The 20,917-nt window shown below is 38.5% G+C and overlaps 1 protein-coding gene across 1 annotated transcript; it reads right to left on the bottom strand.

Moving 5' to 3' along the window:
- Positions 1-389: 389 nt before the first annotated feature.
- Positions 390-19,988, bottom strand: PRKAA1 (protein kinase AMP-activated catalytic subunit alpha 1). Its single transcript, XM_041400998.1, has 9 exons — positions 19,781-19,988; positions 13,928-14,069; positions 11,974-12,067; positions 10,152-10,296; positions 8,293-8,380; positions 7,194-7,418; positions 3,710-4,196; positions 3,207-3,333; positions 390-1,201 (listed from the first exon to the last, which is right to left on the bottom strand). The coding sequence occupies exons 1-9, from the start codon at positions 19,911-19,913 to the stop codon at positions 957-959; spliced, it is 1,686 nt and encodes a 561-aa protein (XP_041256932.1). The 5' UTR covers positions 19,914-19,988; the 3' UTR covers positions 390-956.
- Positions 19,989-20,917: the final 929 nt, after the last annotated feature.

Raw genomic sequence — 20,917 nt, 5'->3', positions numbered from 1 at the left:
ATAGTATATTATAAGTTAGTGTCATAACCAGCTGTATCAAAACATGAACATATATGTTAAAAACCTGTAAATTTCAGATTCTGGAAAAGCATGAAACAGCCTTCAGGCTCTGCTCTGAACTACAGGGACATGTTTCTATGGAAAAGAACATTGGTCTGCAGTAGCAATGGGGAGCTGCTAGGCTGCCACCACACCAAGATAACATGTACAGACAAGGAGGAGCTTCCTCACAGTTTCTCCAAAAAGCAACATTTTGGTTTGGCCAAGGGATGCCACATCTTCTCAGCATTAAGTCTCCTGCCACTGTTATGGACTCAATCATTCTACTCACTGTCCACAGAATGTTAACCCTCAATTCATTACAGAGCACCTACACATTTCCAACTGGCCAGCTTTGCATGCCTTTAATAACACTTTTTGTTAAAAGTAGTACATTGTAACACATCACAGCATTCTTTATTGTTGTTTAATCAAATAAGGGGGAAGAAACATAGCAGTTTTAACACATTAACATCTGTTAGGAAATGCTGATAGGTGTGAGTCACAACTGCAGAAGGTGACCAAGTCATACTGAGATTACAGAACTAGTACGTGTATGTTAACTTACAGTGCATCAGATACATGTGTAACTAGATAAAAAAACAAGGAGATCCATCTAGCTTAAATGTTATAGGCAGCCTATTTTGCACTCAAGGTAAAATGTTACAAACACTACCCAAAGGGCATGTTATTTCCTGTACCTGTGTTATACTATTGGACAGCAGGCAATCAGAATTCACTCCAGCTTCAAAACAATACGCGTTAACTGCCCATAATAATTTTAATCCCCATGCAAATTGCATTATGTGGCTAGCTTTTTCAGCGCCTTAGTTAATTTCACTTGATTATAATTGGAAGCATCTGACTATGACTTAGGCATGCTTATTGCTCTAAAAGAAATAAGCCCATCTTCAAAATTACTGTGCAAGTATTTTAATAAGATTTGCACACATCTCAAAAAACTCAATCGTATGACTCCCTGGTCTTGGAGTTACGTCAGCTGTGGAAGAGTCAAGCGAAGAGTTCACTGATGAGGTAAGGGATGTATCTGCAGATTTTCCTTGAGCATCAGCATCTGAATCTTTTTGGCAAGATTTATAGTTGCTCACAGAACCTGATCTCTGTGGAGTAGCAGTCCCAGACTTCGCTTCAGCAATTTCATCTGGAACAAGGGAAGAGAAGAGGAAAATTTGGTACCAGTATCAAATCAGTTCTGAGAAGAACAAATATCTTCCCCTTCTCACACTTCAAAATCTTGTCTTTTAAAATCTTGATTAATAAATGAACAGCTTTTGCAAACAGCATTTGATACAAAATAAAAGCTTGTATGCATAGTAGCACAACAGCAAGTGTTCTTATGCTAATTCTTTCTGTGCTCTGAACTATATTTCAAGACTGTTTACATAAAGTTCAGACTAATTCTAACTGTATTTTTCATTAACTGATTTTCAGCAGCCAATTGTTCAATTTAGGTTACTCAAAACAAAAACAGGTCAGCATCATAAGATTAAGTTCAATAGCAGTTTGTAGATGTTTTTCCTACAATCCACTTTATTCTATTTTTGTCCTCTTTTGGGTATTTACATACTGTTATTATTTGTATTTTATGATAATTCATTACAACATTACACTTGTTAGCATCTGTATTCATTTATTCTTCTCTTTTGAAAGTTTTTTACCATAGACTGTATATTTAGGCTGCAGCAACTTAACTTTACCTTCAGTATAAAGAGAAAATAGTTACATATTAATAGTAGTGTTCTGATGAAGTATCTCTATTCTTATTTTAAATACTGAACATTAACTTGGCTCTAAGCTGGCTCCTGAAAAATTCTTCCAGGAGAAATCGGTGAAAAGGCAGTATCTCTTGTTCACACAAAGCTACTTAAATTTACAAATTGTTAAGAGGAACAAAGAACCATTAACCATGGCAGAGAGAAGGAATGTCAAATCAGTTTAACTATTGGAAGAGATACAACAAATCTGTGCCCTTGGGTTGTATTTCCTCAAAAGTGGAAACCAGGATTGTAGCAGGCTGCCCTCCCACAGCTGCAAAAAAAAAAATTCTTTTTTTCCATGCAATGTTTTCCTAGGTACGTCATCTACATCAGTGGCTGTAGTCATTTTCTTTTAGCCTACTATGCCCATAAACAAGTGTTCAGTCTCTATTAGCTCCTATGCTCACTTCACCTAACCAGGCTGTATTACTGTCACTCCATAAAATATATTTTTGTACAGGTTAAACCTTTCAAGATTTTAGTTCCTGCAAGCATAAAATTCCTACCTCAAATTTTACCTACTAGTAGAACTGGTGGGTTAACTGCCTCGCAGCTGCTCTCTCAGCACAAAGGGAAAGAACATTGGAAGGGCAAATAAACAATTTTAAGCAAGGTGTTGGGGCAGGGGGGAAGGTGATGCAAAGACAACCACTCACTATCTCCAAAGCAGACTGATGCCCAACCAGTCTCAAGGTTACCTTCCCCACTCTTTGCTAGGCATAACATAATACAGCATTGAGCATCCATCCCTTTGATCACTATGGCTCAGCTCTGCAGAGCTGTTGCTCCCCTCCCAACACAGCAGTGTGGAAAAAGAAAGGCTGGATACTATGCCAGTGCTGCCGAGCAACACTCAGCAGCAGTGTGTTATCAATACTGTTTTTGTCACAGATCCAAAACAGCACCACGTAGGCTGCTAGGAAGAAAATTAATTCCATCTCAGTCAGACCCAGTACAGTGAGGTACAGTCCAAGTCAAATGTAAATGCCTAGATGTCACATTTATCTTCACTAGAAAACACTGTTCACATGCTTACTTCAAATCTAAATTAATGTTTATATTTGGGGTGAGGCTCCAAAGTCAGCTTAAGTTGGTCCCAATTTCACCTCCAACAATCCTGTCCCCTTTTGCACTACTGGTATTAGTTCTGATGCAGACAAAAAATGGAGCTCCTCAGGAGCTGATATAGCAAAAAAGTAAATGGGATGCAGCAGCTAAGCACGTGTCACTGGGACACTAATCCAGGAAGGAATAAGGAAACACTAATACAGGTTAGATTTAAAATAAAAAAAGGGCAACACTTCACTTCTAAATAAGTAAATAAATACATGCTTGCAAGTAGAATGATTTCCCCTACAACTCAATTAACTTCAGTAGTTCTTCACATACCATCAATACTACGGAAGTCCAGTAAGTATGTTCTGCTGTCCACCTGATACAACTGGAGACTCATTTTGGAATATGCACTTGTTACTGGATTCTTCCTCCGAACACGCAGATAATATGGATTTACAACCTAGCATGAAAGAGATTTGAGTCAGTTAACCAGAACCACTTGACAATCACTGCATATTGCTTTTGTCCTTTCAACTCAATAGTATTTATCAAGTGATTTCAGACTTCATTACCTGTTGGATTTGAGGGTTATTGGGGTTTTTTTTTTAGCCAAGAGAAATATATTCCTGCAGCCCCAAGAGAAAATTTTAGCCTTTTTTTTCCTGTCCGCACGTACATTCTCTCCCCAAAACCCTTCTGGCACAGCAAACACAGACAGCACAGGCACATGAGATTAATGCCAGAATACGAAGAGTTTCAGATGTCTGGGCTATGTAACTACAGAGCTCAAACTAAAGTGCACTGCTGTTTGCTGTAAAGGTCCTCTATTTTGTTACCTTCCATTCATAATCCAGTTGTTTAATTGCTCTACAAACTTCAGCCATGATATCATTTGGTCGACTCTGACTCCGTATTCCCAAGTGCCATTTAGCCCGTCTTACACCTTGGTGTTTTGACTTCTGTGGATTCAGCTCATCAAGGGTGTGGCGAGGACGTGGTGCTTCAGCTACTAAAAATGGCACTCGTTCAGGGTGAGGGCGAGACAGGTGATGATCATCCAGAAAAGAATCCGGTGGACTTGTGGCCAAGTAGAAGTCTTTGGCCTCGTTCATTATTCTTCTGTTATCTATAATGAGGTGATAAGCAACAGCTAGAGGGTCCTGATGATTTCGGCTGTACAGACAACTTAGCACTTCCTCTTCCGTGCATTCAAACTTCTCACACACTTCTTTTAAGGCTTCATCATCAATCATGGTAGAGCTATATGATGGATCTTCAGGAAACAAGTATTTTGGAAGATCCTGCTTAAACCACTCATGTTCCCTAAATTCAAAAATAAAAAATTCTGAGTATATGTAAGTAAAGAAAACATTTATAGCAGGAAATTCCTTTAAAATATAAAGTGAATTTTAGTCTGTGCTGGAAGAAAGAATAATGGTTGCCAGTCCAAGACCCCTTGTAGCACAGACAATAAAACAGTACCTAAAGTAATCACTGCCTGAACAAGATTTTACTAGACATTTTGCAGGAAACTGAAAAAATGTTTTTGTTATCTAACAAATTGCTTAGGGATAGGAATCAGGTGGTTACTTTCTCATTTAACATTTCAGTACTTCCTCCTCCTGTTCTTGTGACTGTTTTGCTGCAGAAAGAGCTGATCCTTCTGATTCCCTCTCCTGTTCCCTCCTAGAAGCTTCTTCAATCCTGACCAAATGAGATAACTTTTTCTTTGGTTGTTTATTTTTAGTTATAGGAGTAAGTGATACAGTTGAAAGCTGGGTTTCTCTCTTAGCTGAAGTGTCTGTTAATATGTTTTCAGACCCAGAAATCCCCTCTTCTCCTTGATAAGTATTGAGCAGTGTTCAATAGCAGCAGGCCAGGTCCCAGCATGGTGTTAATAAGCCAGGTCTCCTTGCAACAGCATCTTTCTTTCAAACATTCTATCACTTCACGATAAAATGTCATTTCTATCTTGTCCTATCTGCACATTTTCTCCCATGTGCCTTACCACCCACAACCACACTGCTATGAGGCCTAGGAGATGTTCCAAAATATCTTGTTAGTCTTCCAAAAAGTCTAAACTACGCTCCTAAGAAATACCAGCAGAAATATCCAGCCAAAGCATGTTCAAGATACTGAAGTTATGGCAATGAGGGAGAAAACATCACAGAAGAATGTAGTGAACGTGCCATTCTGTATTTGCTCCACAGAAAAAAAATCTTGGACAAAGATATGTAATTGTTAATGGTCTCCCTGAGATGGTACTCAAAGGACAGTCACAGCTTCAGTACAGAGCCCAAATACCAGATTAAGCTCAAGGCCAATGTCCTAAAAACCCAACCCCCCCTCCCCCCAAAAAAATGTCACTAAGCGCTACATAGCACAGCAAATTGCAAAAAAAACCCAAATCTTCAACATGTACAGCAAAAAATTGAACATGGAAGAGATCAGATGAATCACTATTGAGGACAGAAAAATCAATATTCTGACAAACTATTATACAGATAGAATTTATAATTATTTTATCTAATATGCTCTGTTCAAATCTGTCTTTATCTCAACACTTTCAAGCCCCACACTGGGTATCAAACAGGACTGCTATGGTTTAACCCCTGCCAGCAACTAAGCACCACACAACCACTTGCTTGGTCCTCTCCAGTGAGATGAGGGGCAGAATCAGAAGAGTAAAAGTGTAAAAAACTTGAGGGTTGAGATAAAAACAGTTCGATAATTAGAATTTTGTTTAAAAATTTCTAAGCAAAAAAAATATCCAAAAGCACAAGAGAGGTGGCAAGGAAACCCAAGAAAGATGAGTAATGCAGATAAAAAAAATGCTCATCACAAAATGTCTGATGACCAGCAGACCAGCCCCATCAGCCTTCCTCTAATGTTTGCTGCAGAGTGTGACCCCATATGTATGGGATATGCCTGTGCTCAGTTGGGGTCAGCTGCTCCAGCAGAGGCCCCTTACAATTCTTGTGCACCCCCAGCCTGCTCTGATAGGACTGTGTAAGAAGCAGAAAAGACTTTGGCTCTGTTCAAGCCCTGCTCAGCAGTAACTACAACATCCACCTGTTACCAAGACTATTTTCAGTACAAATTCAAAGCAGTCACTGTGAAAAAATCCAACTCTATTCCAGCCCAAACCAGCACAATGCACTAAGCTCTACTCAGTGTAGAGCTTAGTGTGCCTCAGCACAAATGTGCAGAGCAAAATACAGTTTAATCAGAAAAATTAATTTGGAAGCAGAAGAATATTCTCCCATATCACAACAAAGGCTCAGCCATAGCTGGGATGACTGAACCCAGAGGAATATTGTTACTGTTCATGGCACCAGGCCTTTCCCCTTGCACGCACTTACATACAACCCCTAGGAGAATTAAGATATTCAATTAAACTCAGTTTGTCCTTTGAACTGTGAGATGACATGTCATATGGGAATGGGACAGAGCTGTTTCAGATTCAAATTCCATCCGTGTTCTGTAACCAAAGTTTTTCAACATCTGTATCACACCACTTCTTTTCCACACACAATTTATTTAACACAACTGAGGTTGTTCGTTTCCTAACTTCTAACCCTGAAAGAAGCAGCATTTTCACTATCGTAGTTCAGCAGCATTCTTTCCTTAGAGTTTCTTGCAAAGAAAATTAAGCTGCTGCATAAAGTGCATTTCTCTCAGCTACCTCTTTTTTAATTCGATCCAGCGCACATTTGTCAATACAATCAACTTCTCCAGAATTACCTCTTGGAATCTGAAGCCCATGATGCCTCTCTACCTACAAATTTTAACTTATCAGTACTTGGTGAAGTAATTACCATTCATATACAAATTCATGCCAGTGCTTTGAAGCTACAAATTGTTGCCTTACATGTGCCATTCACAGTCTTAACAAATAACTTTTCAGAGCCTGAAGAAATATTAATAAAAGCAGTAGTTATCAGATTAAAGAGACATTTACAGTAGAGAGCACTGGTTCCTAACAGCAAAGACAATTTTCTTCTCCCAGAGAAGTCTATACAGTGTAATTTTTGCAAACCATTATGCAAGTAAACAGCTTTGCTGTGGCAGTCTTAAACCTAAAGTGTCTCAGAATTTCCACATATAATGTAAATAATTTGTTTTACTATGATCTCCAATAGATACTTCATTGTCTACTACAGATCAGCACTATCAGACCTAAAACCAAGCCATCACAAGCTGAATTTTTCATCTCAGTCTAGAAGACATCAACAAGCTGTATGAATAACTTCTTTGTTCTGCATATTTGTGCTATTGTAGTTTCAGCATCTTGTGATCAGACATCAGCAAGTGTTTTACCTAATGTCTCTGATTGTTGCTCTTTTCATTGGATCCACTTGTAGCATGTGCTTCAAAAGACTAATTACAGATGGATTCAGGTACTGAGGGGTATAAAAGATACCATCACATATCTTCTTAAAAAGGGTTGGCACATGATCATCATCAAATGGAAGTGTTCCGCATAACAAAGCATAGAGAATAACCCCACTGCTCCAAATATCTACTTCTGGACCTGCATATAACCTGTGACAAAAAAAAATTATTAGTGACTTGTGTTTAATACATTTAAATATGTTTTCTGTCATTTTTCCACTGTCTCACAGTAATTAAAAGCACGTGAACTCAGGACAACTGATTTTGCAAGCGCTATACCATTTCAGTTCTATTCTGTGCCTCCCTTGAACTTCAGTATTCTTCCCCTTCTAATATATAACAGGGCACAAGTAGTTTTTCCTCTCTAATGTGTAACAATAATCCATATTGCAATTTCACACAATGGCAAACTGAAAGAAACATGTATCTACTGCTAAGAAAGCCCACGTTATATATTGTTATCAATGTTTTAGAGGAATCTCTGAAAAATCAGTTATCCCCCAAATTGTGGCTGACAAGTTTAAGACAAGTCCATATAGCAGAACATGAAACGTATTCTGTGCCCCTGCCAGAGTAAAAGAGACATCTGGCCTCCAATCAACAAGAGGTAATAAATATTAGGGTAGGTAGCTGACAGCAGATTTGACAATCATGGTTTACAAAACAGGAAGTTACCTCCAAAATGAGTATCTACTCTACAGCATGATACTCAACTTCACAGCAGACTCTGCCTGTGACTCTGCACCTCAGCTTCCAAGACCTGAGCTGTACAGGAGATTTTTAAAGCAATTCAGGCAGAGTGTACACAATGCATTTGGGGCATTAGACATCACCTCTACCTTGCAGGAACTATTCAAAGCTAGTTCACAGAAGCTTTAAACATTTTAAAAATTATCAGTACCACTAACAGCCCTCAGTTTCTCAGCATCAAGCTTGTCAACTGAACTAGTTGTGTACCCTTTAAAATCAAGCAGCAACATGACTGAAGTACATGCATACATGTATCCAATATAAAAGAAACTACCTTCCAGAAATTACTTCTGGTGCAGCATAGTTAGGGGAACCACAGCTTGTTCTTAAAAATTCTCCATCTGACATCATATTTGATAGACCTGGAAGTGTATAAGAGTAACTACTAAAAATTCAGGGAGCAAAATTATTTCACACTACATATACCACCTAGAACAAACCACTAGTGAATCAAATTAGAAAATTAACAAATTTACTCCAGTTAAGTAATAGTATTGTTTGGAATTATGCAATTTTTAAATGAGCATGCCACAAAATCCTCCATGTATTTTATCAGAAATCTGAGTAACATCAACCCATTACTGCCTGCAGCCTAGGGATATTTGAGAACATATTCATTCCTAGACTAGAACAGTTAAATCACACGCATGACAGAGAACAAAGTTGGTCTAAGGAAGATGAAGCAGTATAGCAAGATAGGATTTTGGTCATTAACAAGAAAGTACTAAAATTCCCATTTTGGCTTCTAAAATGCCAAAGTGGGAAATGCTACCATAGGTTACAGAGAAGAAGGGAACTGATGAGTAAACATGACTTTACTACAGTTTACACCCCTACACTCTGCACCTGGTTCCTGCATCTCTGCAGTTTAGTAGTTTGCTTTTCAGATACTCTGTAAGCAATGGAAGCATGCTTTAGAACCAGGCCAACTGCACTTACCAGCACTCAGTATAGACTAACAGCTGTAAAAAATTTCTTCTAGTTTCCTCAGTGAGGCTGCATGATCAAGACTACCATAAGCCAAAGAACTCAGTTTCCAAGAAGGAATTATGCCCTTTTATGGGTCAGCAGAGAATGTGGCAGGGAAAGAGTACAGCTTGTCTAGCTTTCATATTCTAACATACAAAAGCTTTTATTAAGCTCTTGTTTAAGCTTTATTAAGCTCTTGTTACACCACTCATGGAAAAAATAAGTGCCACAGTTTTGCTGACGCTACATTACAGGAAGACATTTTTTCAAGTTACTGTAATTCATTTCTTTACCATGTGAGCCATTTCACCCAAATAATTTTCTTCACCTAAGAAACCAATATGATTCCCAGGGCCCACACAGTTGAACACCATACTTTTAAAACATACTTCACATACTCAGCATTACCGAACACCTTTCACCGGAGTCTTACATAAGCAGGTATTATCCACTATATCTGCAAGACAGATATAGTCATGACACAGCAGTATGGATACCTTACTATTCTTATGTGGTGAGGTTTCCTGACTCAGATGGTTCCAAGACCTAGCTTCAATGCCTCTCTGCAGCTGCATCATGAACAGCTGGCATAAAAAATCAGCAGGACTAGTATTTTTTTATATTTTATTTTTAAATATATATATATGTTTGTATATTTATATATATATATTTTTTTAATATATTTATACGTTTATATATTTATTTATTTTATTATATATTTCTATATTTTCTAGTCTTTTTCTATAGCATTGTAGTTTCTTAAAGATGAACCGCCATGCACTCTTCTTCCATGAGAGCTAAGCATCTAAATTTTATGGATGGTGAAACAGAAAAGGAGTGAGTTTTGAAGAAGAAAGGTCACAAACTAAGTCTACTTAGCATTTTAGAAAAAAATATTCTTAAGTGAAACCAAACTAATCAGTTCACAATTTCAGCCAGTCACAGAAAATACCTCAAGAGAAAGCAAGAAAGCTGTAGAGGAAAACAAGTTCAATAAATATGCAAGAACATTATTTTGCTTTACATCTATTTTCTTCATATTCTTCTGTTGTATCCCACCACCATGATATTAAAGTACACACACTTTGTTTAATATTTCTTATTGTTATTAACAGGATCTAACACCAGAAATGCAATCAGATAGAAAAATAAAGCAATACTTACCAAAGTCAGCTATTTTGGCATTCATGTGTGCATCAAGAAGCACATTTTCAGGCTTCAGATCTCTATGTACTACCATGTGCCTGTGACAGTAATCCACACCAGAAAGGATTTGCTGAAACAGACGCCTACTTTCCTTCTCATCAAGCTAAAACAGACGAAGATTTTAAATAATTAAGAGACAGTGGAAGTTAACTTGTTTTTAATTTTTACTAGCCAGAGGAAACTTTCCTATGACCTAAACTTATCAATTATACTTATCATCTGATACTTTATAAAGCAGATTATCAGAACTTGTAGCAAGCAGCTTCATCTCTTAAGTCATTTTGTTTGTACCACAGCTCTAAAGTGACCCAAACAAAGCATACCCACTTGCTCATAAAGTTACTGAAAGTTCTTAATGACACTTTTGAAATTGGGTTTGGCAGTTGTTACCTACTCACTAACTAGAAACATTAGCACTCAAACATTTAGCTTTGTATAACTGGAATTATCAGTTTATTTAAGCACAGTGCAAGATTTAAGCTGGCCAAAACTGCTGAAATGCAGCACAGAAATTATATATTTCAGATACTATTTATGCTATCAGCAGCTAGTCCCAAACAGCAGACTTAGGTGGACATTTCCTACAAAGACCCATAATCCATATCAGTTTGTCCCAGCAACTGAAGAATCCTATATATCTAGTCTGTAAAAAGGGACTTCAGATCTTTCACACAAGCTGTTCTACCAGTAGAAGACAGTAATAAGGGGACAATGGTAGCTTTCTAATAATGGAATATACTAAAGAAACAGTTTTCAGCTACTCCAACTGGGTATATATTCATCTGGTTTATTCCCAGCCACTGTAAATTAACAGATTAGTAGAAAGGAAAAATGCTATGACAAAGTCACGCATAAAGATCTGGAATGTGTTAACATATAAACATTTGTACTTTCAAAAAAAAAAGACAACCCAGAGTCATAAAATATATTTTAATTGATAGCAGCCAAATTGAAACTGAATACAAGAAAACACATCCACATTTAACAAGGTGTTACCAGCACCCCTTGCTCCCAGCCCATGATATTGTGGTTAACTTAATTAACACCACTTAGTGAGGCAAGCAGCCATTCTGTGACCACGCAAGTCATGTGTTCATGTCCTCCGCCTCATTACCAGGCTCTGGGGGTCCTGTGAAGCAAATAAACAAACCAGTTTTCTTCTCCCCCTCCCTACCAGCCTCAAGATTCCTGGGTGCCAGGCTGATTATCTGCTGCTTTATCAGCCTTTAGTTCTCAGGCACAGAACCATGGATGATTGTCATGGCATACAGAATTGCAAGAGCAGCCAGAGTTTGATGTCTTTAGCATCAGTTATGAGTACTAATGGGAATGAAACCTGGGACTTCTCAGCGGCCACAGACACCTCCAGCTTCCTCTGAGATGGAGTGACTTGTGCTCATCCCTATTACTTTCAAGGCTAGACTGTGATTGTTAAACGGATACAGCAAAATATGTGTTAAGATTTGACCAGATCTACAGAGGGCCTAGGTGAACAGATATCCCAAGTTAGGTTGTGTAAAAATTCTGTACTACACTACTTATAAATTATAGTATATTCATTCTGCTCATAGAAATCCTGTGCCACTCTAATCATAAATCCTGTGCTACACAAATCATAATATTCTTTTGAGAAATTAAAACTTTTTATTGTATCATTCTGTCAAAGATGCCCAAAAAGATACCCAAAAGTCTATCCCCTCAGTGTAGAGTGACATAGGAATGTTGCAAATGCAATAACAGAATGCAAGTCACTGATTTGCAGAGCTGAACTACTTCTTACCCTTCCATTTTTACAGATATAATCGAACAGTTCTCCTCCTGAAACATATTCCATCACCATGAAAATGTCAGTGGGTGTACTGATGACCTGGTACCTGATAAGAGAAGGTATCTATTAGTCTATACACTCAGTAAAGCACTAGTTACACTTAGTTAAAGCTGAAGTCATACAAATAATCAGATAAAAATATACTTTAAAATAGTTATCAGACCATCTACAGCTACTGGAATGACAATATTTTTCAGAAGCTTTTTACTCTCCTTTCACTGTGTGATACCACCAGTGCAAAAACTAGCAGAGAATTTGTAATCCCTACCAGCAATATCAGTCCTTGCTCTTTCAGAGGAACAAGTGATTTCTTTAATAGTGTTTAAGACTGTAAGACTGTATAAGACAGTGCTGCCTCATCAACAGCCTGATGCAGTGAAAAGGGATTTCAAAAGGACTAGTATTGCAAAAATACACAGTTTTCAACATTAACATGCAAAAAAATTAACTTGCCATAAATGAAAAAGTGTACTTCGAGACTAGGAAAAAATTCCTCTTAATAATGATGAATATTAATATTTAAGAGTATTGATCTGTGGTTGTTATATTTTTATCATTCTATTTCTATTATATTTTAAAAACATAGCTTTGAAATAACAAGTTTAAGGACAAAATCAAAATTTAAGAGATTTTGATTTTTTCTAATATCCTTACCTAAAAATTGTTTCATCTGTTCTCTTTACAGCATTCCACATGCAAAAGAAAAAATTTTCCCTGAGAAAGAAACTGTCATCTCAAATCTGCTAAACTGTCTTCAGTTTAGCAACACCACAAGCACACATTCCTCTTTCACCCTGGTATGTCACTAGTTGCACTGACACTTCCTCTTCTGCTCTGGCAATAGGTATGCCCTTTGGACCCATTCACAGATTAACTAAAAGCAGAAGCAATTTTGCTGACAAATCAGCTTAACAGCCTTCTGAAAACTAGCCTTCTGAAGAAGTGGGTGAGTTGACCTTACACAAAGTAATTTAGCTTCAGTGTAACAGCTGTTGCTGAATTAAAGGGAGTGCAGAAACAGGGCATCTGCCAGTGGCAGTGGGGTCTTTAGACAAAATTCTACCAATAAAACAACCGCCCACATTATGACTAAGACAGTGGAAGTCACCCACACTATGAAAGAGCAGATTATTTTAACAGGAAATTAGAGTCAAGGAAAATCAATGTTACTTATAATTTATTACCACAGATGAGACATGAGGGGTCTACTCTGGGACACAGCTTTACTTTGAAATCCACTGACGAGCTATTGATCAACTAAGAGATGTAATCAGGCACATTTTAAATACCACATTTACACAAAGGATAGCCACTACACTGAAGATTTCTGAAACAGCAATCAGATTTATCAAATTTTACATCCTTTATTCAGAAAAATCTTGCGGAGCACCATCTACACTGAAAAAACATATATCAATGACCAGCACATCACTAAAAACACTTTGAAAAGATACAATAAACTTGCTATAGAAATGACCTTTACACTCTTGTTCTTAGTAACTCATTTTCCAAACAGGACAAAAAAAGAACAAACATAAACAGAAAAAGTAAAATGAAGTAGCCACTAAACTCAGAGATGACTGCTACCATAAGTATCTATCATGACACTCTTTCATACACCTGTCCAAAGAATGTCTAAGCAAAGATCTAATGGAAACTCTCCAGCCTGCAATAAAGCCCAGCTTGGTAAAAACACATTACAGAGGGCTCAGCTGCACACTTTGAAGCTGGTTATTTCTCTGAGAAGATAAGTATACTTATATACCTGTAACAAGTAATACTACTGTTTGTAGTATAATACTACTGTTTGTAGTATTATACTTTAATACTTTAAATGCATTCTAGACCAGTGAGAGCAAAAAGAGATTACTGCCTAAATAATTTGATTACAGTAAGCAAAACTTACAGCTTAATTATATGAGGATGCCTGAAGAGTTTGAGGTTCTGAATCTCCCTGCGGATTTTGCCTACAACATCAAGGCTGCGAATCTTCTGTCGATTCAGGATCTTCACAGCAACTTTATGCCCAGTTAGCTCATGTTTTCCAACTGCAAGAAACAAGGAAGTATTTAGTCAAGGTTTTCAATTGCTCAGTTAAGACATTATTTCTCCTTTTTGAATGTAGCCAAGTTAAGACACTAGCATTCCACATATCCCCATTATCTTTGGGGAGGTTGAAAACCAGATGATAGGGAATTTCTTCAGCCCTACTCCAATTTCTCCCACAATTTTATCATTAGAAGATGCATACATGTAAGAAATTCCTTAAACCTAACCAACAGAATCTTGCAGCATAACATTTTTTGCAATACTGCTTTAAAAAAAGAGGGAAAAAAAAAAACCAAACAAACCAAAAAAACCACCCAAAAAGCAAAGCATACCTCCAAACCCTGTTATCCTTGCTAATTAGAGAGAGCATTCCCACTCACTGTGTAAGTCACTCCAAGCTTTTGGCTTGCTTGGCAATGCACTCAAACATGTTTTCCTGTACCTCTTCTACTTCATCTGCAAGGATCACTCCTATCACTCCCTCAAGAAGCCTGCTTCAGCAATTGCTCTGAATTACGAGTGTAAGTACTGATCAGCTTACTTATAAAAATGTATCTGTCCTTGGAGCTGTCTGACAGCTCCACATTCTGTGCAGTTAACAACAGAGCTTTATTCTATTTAAATAAGTGGCAAATGCAATGAGAAATGCACAAAAAATAGAACAGAAACAAGGAAAAACAATGCAAACATGCAACCTAATGTGTTCCTACAAGTCGAAAAGAAACTGAGGACAATTTCACTGTTCTTTAAACAGAGGAACTAAAAAGTATAAACTATTTCACAGCAAGTTCTCTCTTAAAGTCCTTAAATTTTCAAGTGCTATTGGGAGTAGTCACAGCAAAGTCCATCAGAATATTTTTCTTAAACACAAAACACGATCACAGATGGAACACCAAGAAGCTAAGTATCTCTTTTACTAGAAGGCTTCCCTATCTGCATGGCTGCCACATGCAATGATTTTAATAATACCATTCATCTGCCACCCTGACTTCTACCTTCCAAAGATAAGCCAGATTCTCCAGACACATGCATGGCTCATCCTTATCCACATGAACGGACATTTGTAACTGAACTGTGCTGAACACAATACTCATTTGGGTGCCGACCCTCACTTGAGAATTTAAATAAGCCCTGAGCTTCAAGTTTTATCTAAACATATCCATGGAAAGCTGTGATTAAACAGCAGTGATCCACAAAAATCTTTCTGCATTCAACAGATAATCTGGATAGAATAAACAAACACCCATCAATTTGTAAATTTCATTCCGGCACAAAATACCTTTCCGCTGCCTTCTGCCTCTATATCAAGCTAAAAACCAATGCAAGTGAGAAGTTCTTAGCAGAGAGCCAGAAGACAATAATAAGCATCTGCACGCTTTTTCTTACAAGAAGACAGCCACCTATAAAATTAAGCAGCCTAAATTCCTATAGGGAACTAAGCGGTGGATTACCCAAGATCCAGAACCATCACAATGCTGCACTGAGATATGTTCAGCACATGAAAAAACAAAAGAGCTCTGGCTAGGATGAAGAGACATCCCCTAATTCAGAGGGGCCATTACCTAACAAGGGCCACAATCAACAAAGTACTGGGCAGGCATATTCCACTACTGAGGAACGCAGGACAAAGTTGGAATCCATAGCAAGTTCTAGAGAGACCACAAAGCAGTGGCAGGTGAGTGCCTAGAAATGTATGAGAATTATTTGCTTTGGACCACACCTACAATCAAAGCAATCGCATTCCCTTTATTTTCTTCAAATGTGATTGCAGTTTAAAAGAGTCAAATTATATCACCTACATTCAAACACTCAGGAGTAAAGAATCACCATAAAATGATAAAAATTAGAAAAGGAACTATTCTAATTGTAAAGTCTTTACCCATCCATAATGGGAACTGATGTACATCAGGATTATTTGGGGAAAAAAAACCAAAACCAAACAAACAAAACCAAAACAAAACAAAACCCCCCCATCCCCAAAAAAACAAACAAACAAACAAACAAAAAAAAACAACAATAAAAACCCCTCACAACTTTAGTCAGTAAGTTAAAATGTAACATTTGTTTTTGTTAGCAAGAAACAACTTCTTAGAAACCAAGCAAAAATCTTTTGGTCAAACACATAAATCCACATCATCTTTTTCTGTACAAAGTATATTTAAGATGGTGTTTAATACAGTAAGTAACATACATATTTGACCAAGTCTAAAGCTTAGGTATAAATAGACAGTTCTGATATGCACTGGGTTATAAAATTTCATTTTTAAGCCGCTTTGTTTCATTTCTGATTTGTCAGTCTACCTTAGACTGGAATTCCATTAGCACTCAAAAAAACATTAGAAAGTAACTCATTAGCTACAATCTATGCTCAATATGCAAGGCACATAAGAAAAGAGCTTTTCAAAACAATTTTCTTTCAAAATAATTAAACAGTAACATTTGCAGTTCACTGAAACCAACTCTAGCTGTCACAGCCTTCAAGGCTGTGAGCCTCAAGCCTTAATTTTATTCACTGACTGGGAGATTTTCTGCTTCTTCAATTCCACCAGCTCTGAATAAATTATTGTAATGAAAACATACTATGGTGTGGTGCCAGTGCAGAAAGATCCCAAAAAGCCTATTCTCTTGTTTTGGACGTTTCAAATTAAATTTCTGTATTTTTCAGAAACATTTGGATTACTGTAATTCAATTTAAAATTATAACAAATCTAGCTTTTTAAGATACAAGTAGCCTTTCCTGGATACAGTTCAAGGTATCTGTTACCCCTAAAACAGCAGATACCAACTGCTAGCGGACTGCTGACACTTTTGAATTCAACATTAGGATAGAAGTGAAAGCTTCACACCAGATGATAACATCACCTAGAAACGTAAGCAGCCAGTGCTACCTTCCTGAAACCTATTTTGCATTACCACTTGATGGAAGTTTTATAGATAAAAACTTCCTAATCCGGAACTAGCTATCAGTCCTTCAAAACAACCTATGCAAAAAAAAAAATATATATATATATATAATTTAACAGACCTAGTATATTCCTATATTTCTTTTTTTCTGATAATAGTAATTGCCTTCAAACTTCACTGTGGCTTTGCATAGCATCAAGATTTTCATTACCACAACAGAGTCTCAAAGCAGCAGTGACTTATTATTAACTGTAGAAGTGCAGGAGGAAGAGTCTCCATCTTGTTCAACAGTTCTTGAGCTGGAAAAAAACTGACTTTGAGGCCATGCCGACCAAATACAACATACTCATGAAATACACTAGTCATTAAGCTTTCAGAGAAAAAAAAATAATAATCTGAAGGTTAAATTGTATTTAATGAAACAATTCACAGTAGGCCAAAAAGCAAATCCAAAGCTCAGAGGGAAGCAGTCTTTAAGAGTATCAGCTAAACATGTTTTCACTAACATGGGAAAAGCCCCTAAACAACAATAGTTTGTGCTGTGCAAAGCCATCTTGCTGCACAACATCAGATACCATACTGACCTGCACTGTTCATTTCCAGGTGTCTTATTGCTGCCTTGACCCAGACCACTTGGTTTGCAGTCTATACAGAACAGTGTTGACACTCTAGAGAGCTGGAACAATTATTGCATATTTAGAGCCTTAAGTAACAGCTCTTGTAGTCTCAGTATGGACCACTGCAAGCCCAAGTACTCCTCCTTTTATGAAAGATAACTTAAAAAAAAAAAAAAAAGTATCTGGAAATAAGTTTGCATTTAGTTTCAGCAGAAAACATCAGCAGTGCCTAAAAAAATTGGTGGAAATAGGGATAGATGTTTTACACTGAATCCTACTAAAGTCTGAACATGAATGTGCCTCATACATTGGTTTAGATTCAGTATTCTTCCACCTCAGCTTTTCACTTTAGTGGTATTTTAACTTTGTCTAGATGATGGCTAGGAACAGGTATTTCTGTGATTGCCCATCTGAGGCACAGGCAGGTAAACCAAGTCACTCAGAATTCCTTCAGAGCGGCACAGCCAGGTGAAAATGATAAACTGGACAGAATCACACCAGTGACAGCTAAGAGCAGCATGAATTCATCTGAAAGTGACAGCAGGAGGGCTTTCACAATTACCAAATAAAGCACTGATTTTCCAGTCCTATTTTTCCAGGCTGCCACCACTGTTAGAATAAAACATTCACTTAGCCTGACCCACTACATTACATGAACTCAGGGTATATGCTAATGGAATTTAAAGAAGTGAACACACATTTTTCACCTTATGTCAATTGATGAAACCGTATCACCAGAGAAGGAAATTATGAAAACAGGAAAACAATTGCAGATCTGGTATTAAGTTAAGAAACTGTGTGGTCAAGAGGAAAACCATTGCATCATAGATAAAATGTTCTTTATTAAGCACAGATGAAGCAAGATAAAAGTAACACAGTACAACATATGGGGACAAGAAAAGCAGTACTGCAACAGTGCTCCCCTAAATTTAGGATCGTACTAGAACACTGATGGTATGTCAATCCTGGTCTTCTGCAGTGTGCTGGGTAAAAAAACCACAGAACAAACATAGCTTTGTCCCCTCCCCTCAAGCAGGCAGTCCTTCCATGAGGAAAGAGAACCCAGTGCTTGTCTGCTGCATTACGTTTTTTTTCTCTCTACTCAAGGAAGTACTAAGTTCCCACAGAAAAAAATGGTACCCCAGCTGCCAGATGGGGTGGGGAGGGGGGTCATCACTGCTCCCAAATGGCAGGGGCTGTCCCTTTATATGCTTCTCTTGAAAAAGAGACTCAAAGGGCTGTGCTTTCCAAATTTTTTTTACTGCTTTCCTAGAGCAAAATATCATCCTATCCACTATACATTATTAATTTTTTCCAGTACAAATCAATAGCTAAAAGAGCTTGTGCAGAGCACATATAATGGATTAGCTATACTGGGGAAAAAAGCTGAGGTTTTTTAGCACCTATTAAGTTAACAAAAAAAAAAAAAAAAAAAGAAAAAAAAAAAAAAAAAAAAAAACCCCCCCCCCCCCCCCCCCCCCCCCAAAAAACCAAAAAACTCCCCACAACTCCTATTGAGAATACAGCCTGAGCCTACCTCTACTCATTTGAGAAAGGATGTTTTTGATTTGCTTGCCCCAATATTTGAAGTTCTCACAAACAACGCGGCAGGAACAGTGTAAAGTAATGCACAGTCCTGCCATCTGAGATGAATGGTACTATGGGGAAGTCTAAATTCTACCTTATTTCTACTAGCCTTCAAACAGCCGTACGGCACGCATAGCCCTGCACTGGAAAAATTTTTAAATCTGAGCTGAAAAAAAAAAAACAACAAACTTTGCTAACCACTGGTCAAGAAGATTAACATGAAGTTTTTCCCTATCTGCACATCAGCTGCGTTACCAACTAATCAAACAATCCCAGACCCGTCTTTTTACGCTTATTTCTCTGTAGAGAGAGAAATCTTGCCTTCCTTACAAGGGCATCGAGAGTTCGTACTTGAGCATCAAAATGCAATATACGAAGCTGGAGGATTTAGACTCCCTGCTTTGGTTACACGCCCGGTGCTGTTCTAACCAGAGGCAGCACTTCGCTCCCAGCGGCTGTTTCCGCAAGCACAGAGGAGGAAGCTGTTTCTGCCCCAGCCGCCGCTTCCCGCAGCGGGATCGCAAGTCCCAGCCCGGCAGCTCAGCCCGTGCAAGCCCCGCTCGGAGCTGACGGGCAGCCGATCGCCCCGCGGCCCCGCTCACCCTTGACTTTCCCGAAAGTGCCGACGCCCAGCGTATCTCCCAGAATGTAGTGTCCAATCTTCACCCGGCCGTGCTCGTGCTTCTGTTTATCCGCCACCGCCGCCATCTTGAGGCAAGGGCCGAGCCTGCGCATAGCGCCCACCCGCGCCGGGCCAGAGCGCCGGCGGGGAGGAGCAACCACAGAGCGCCCGCCCACACCCAAACCCGGAAGCGAACGGCGCACTGACCGCCCGTCCGCCCTGCCCCAGGACAAACCATTGCGGCTCGCGGGGGAGGCCGGGCCGGCCCACGGGCGCCCGGGGGAGAACGAGCCTCACTGGGCTGCGGAGCGGGAAGATGGCGGCGCGTCCGGGGCTGGTTGTCAGGTGGTGTAGTTTTGCAGCGAGGCCGCCGTCATAAAATGGACCTCCGAAACTTGTGTTTCCAATAACCTTGTAAATGAAATCCGTTTGTTCTCCTCAGTTCCTCTTCTCACATCCAGACCCTATTAGGAATACGAAGAAAAGTAGGAGTCTCTTCTCCAATTGCCTTGACCATGTATCCTGCCCCCTGGCTTGCCTTACCAACCACTCGCGCCGCTCGTTCACATTGCATTTAAGCGGCTAACTTGCCTTCCATTCCATTCCATATTTTCTATACACCGAAGATCATACTTCTTTTTTTGTTGACGATAAGTGGATTAATTTTTTTTTTTCACATTCCAACTCCGCATTGAAAGAAATATGTAAACCTGGAGAAGTGACTATTGGATGGATATTTCCAAATGGAGAGATCATCAACTGAAGAGGAAGGTTATGGGCAACTCCCATGTCTTTAGTTCCTTTCTCTAGTACTCCAGACTAAGTGAATGATTAAATCTAAAATAGTTTCTCTTGCCTACCCTACACACAGGCTCTGAATGTGTTTGCAAATAGATAAATACATGAGACAGCAAGAAAATTGGGACAATTTTATTCTAGTACTGGTCCTAAATCCAATTCAGAGAGCCTTCAATATTACTTATGTTATAGTCACTAATTTAGCAGTTGGAAACCAGAAATTCTGGTCTATGCAGAAAAATTGCATATTTAAGAAACTCCTCTATGTTAATGGCATGAAAATTTTCATGGGGAAGTAACCTTGAGGAGTGTTCCTACT

This window comes from Onychostruthus taczanowskii, unplaced genomic scaffold (genome assembly GCF_017590055.1).
Source record: "Onychostruthus taczanowskii isolate IOZ18803 unplaced genomic scaffold, ASM1759005v1 scaffold180, whole genome shotgun sequence".
Taxonomy (NCBI): Eukaryota; Metazoa; Chordata; class Aves; order Passeriformes; family Passeridae; genus Onychostruthus; species Onychostruthus taczanowskii.
The sequence above is the reverse complement of the archived record's forward strand: the minus strand, read 5'-3'. Positions and strand labels throughout refer to the sequence as shown.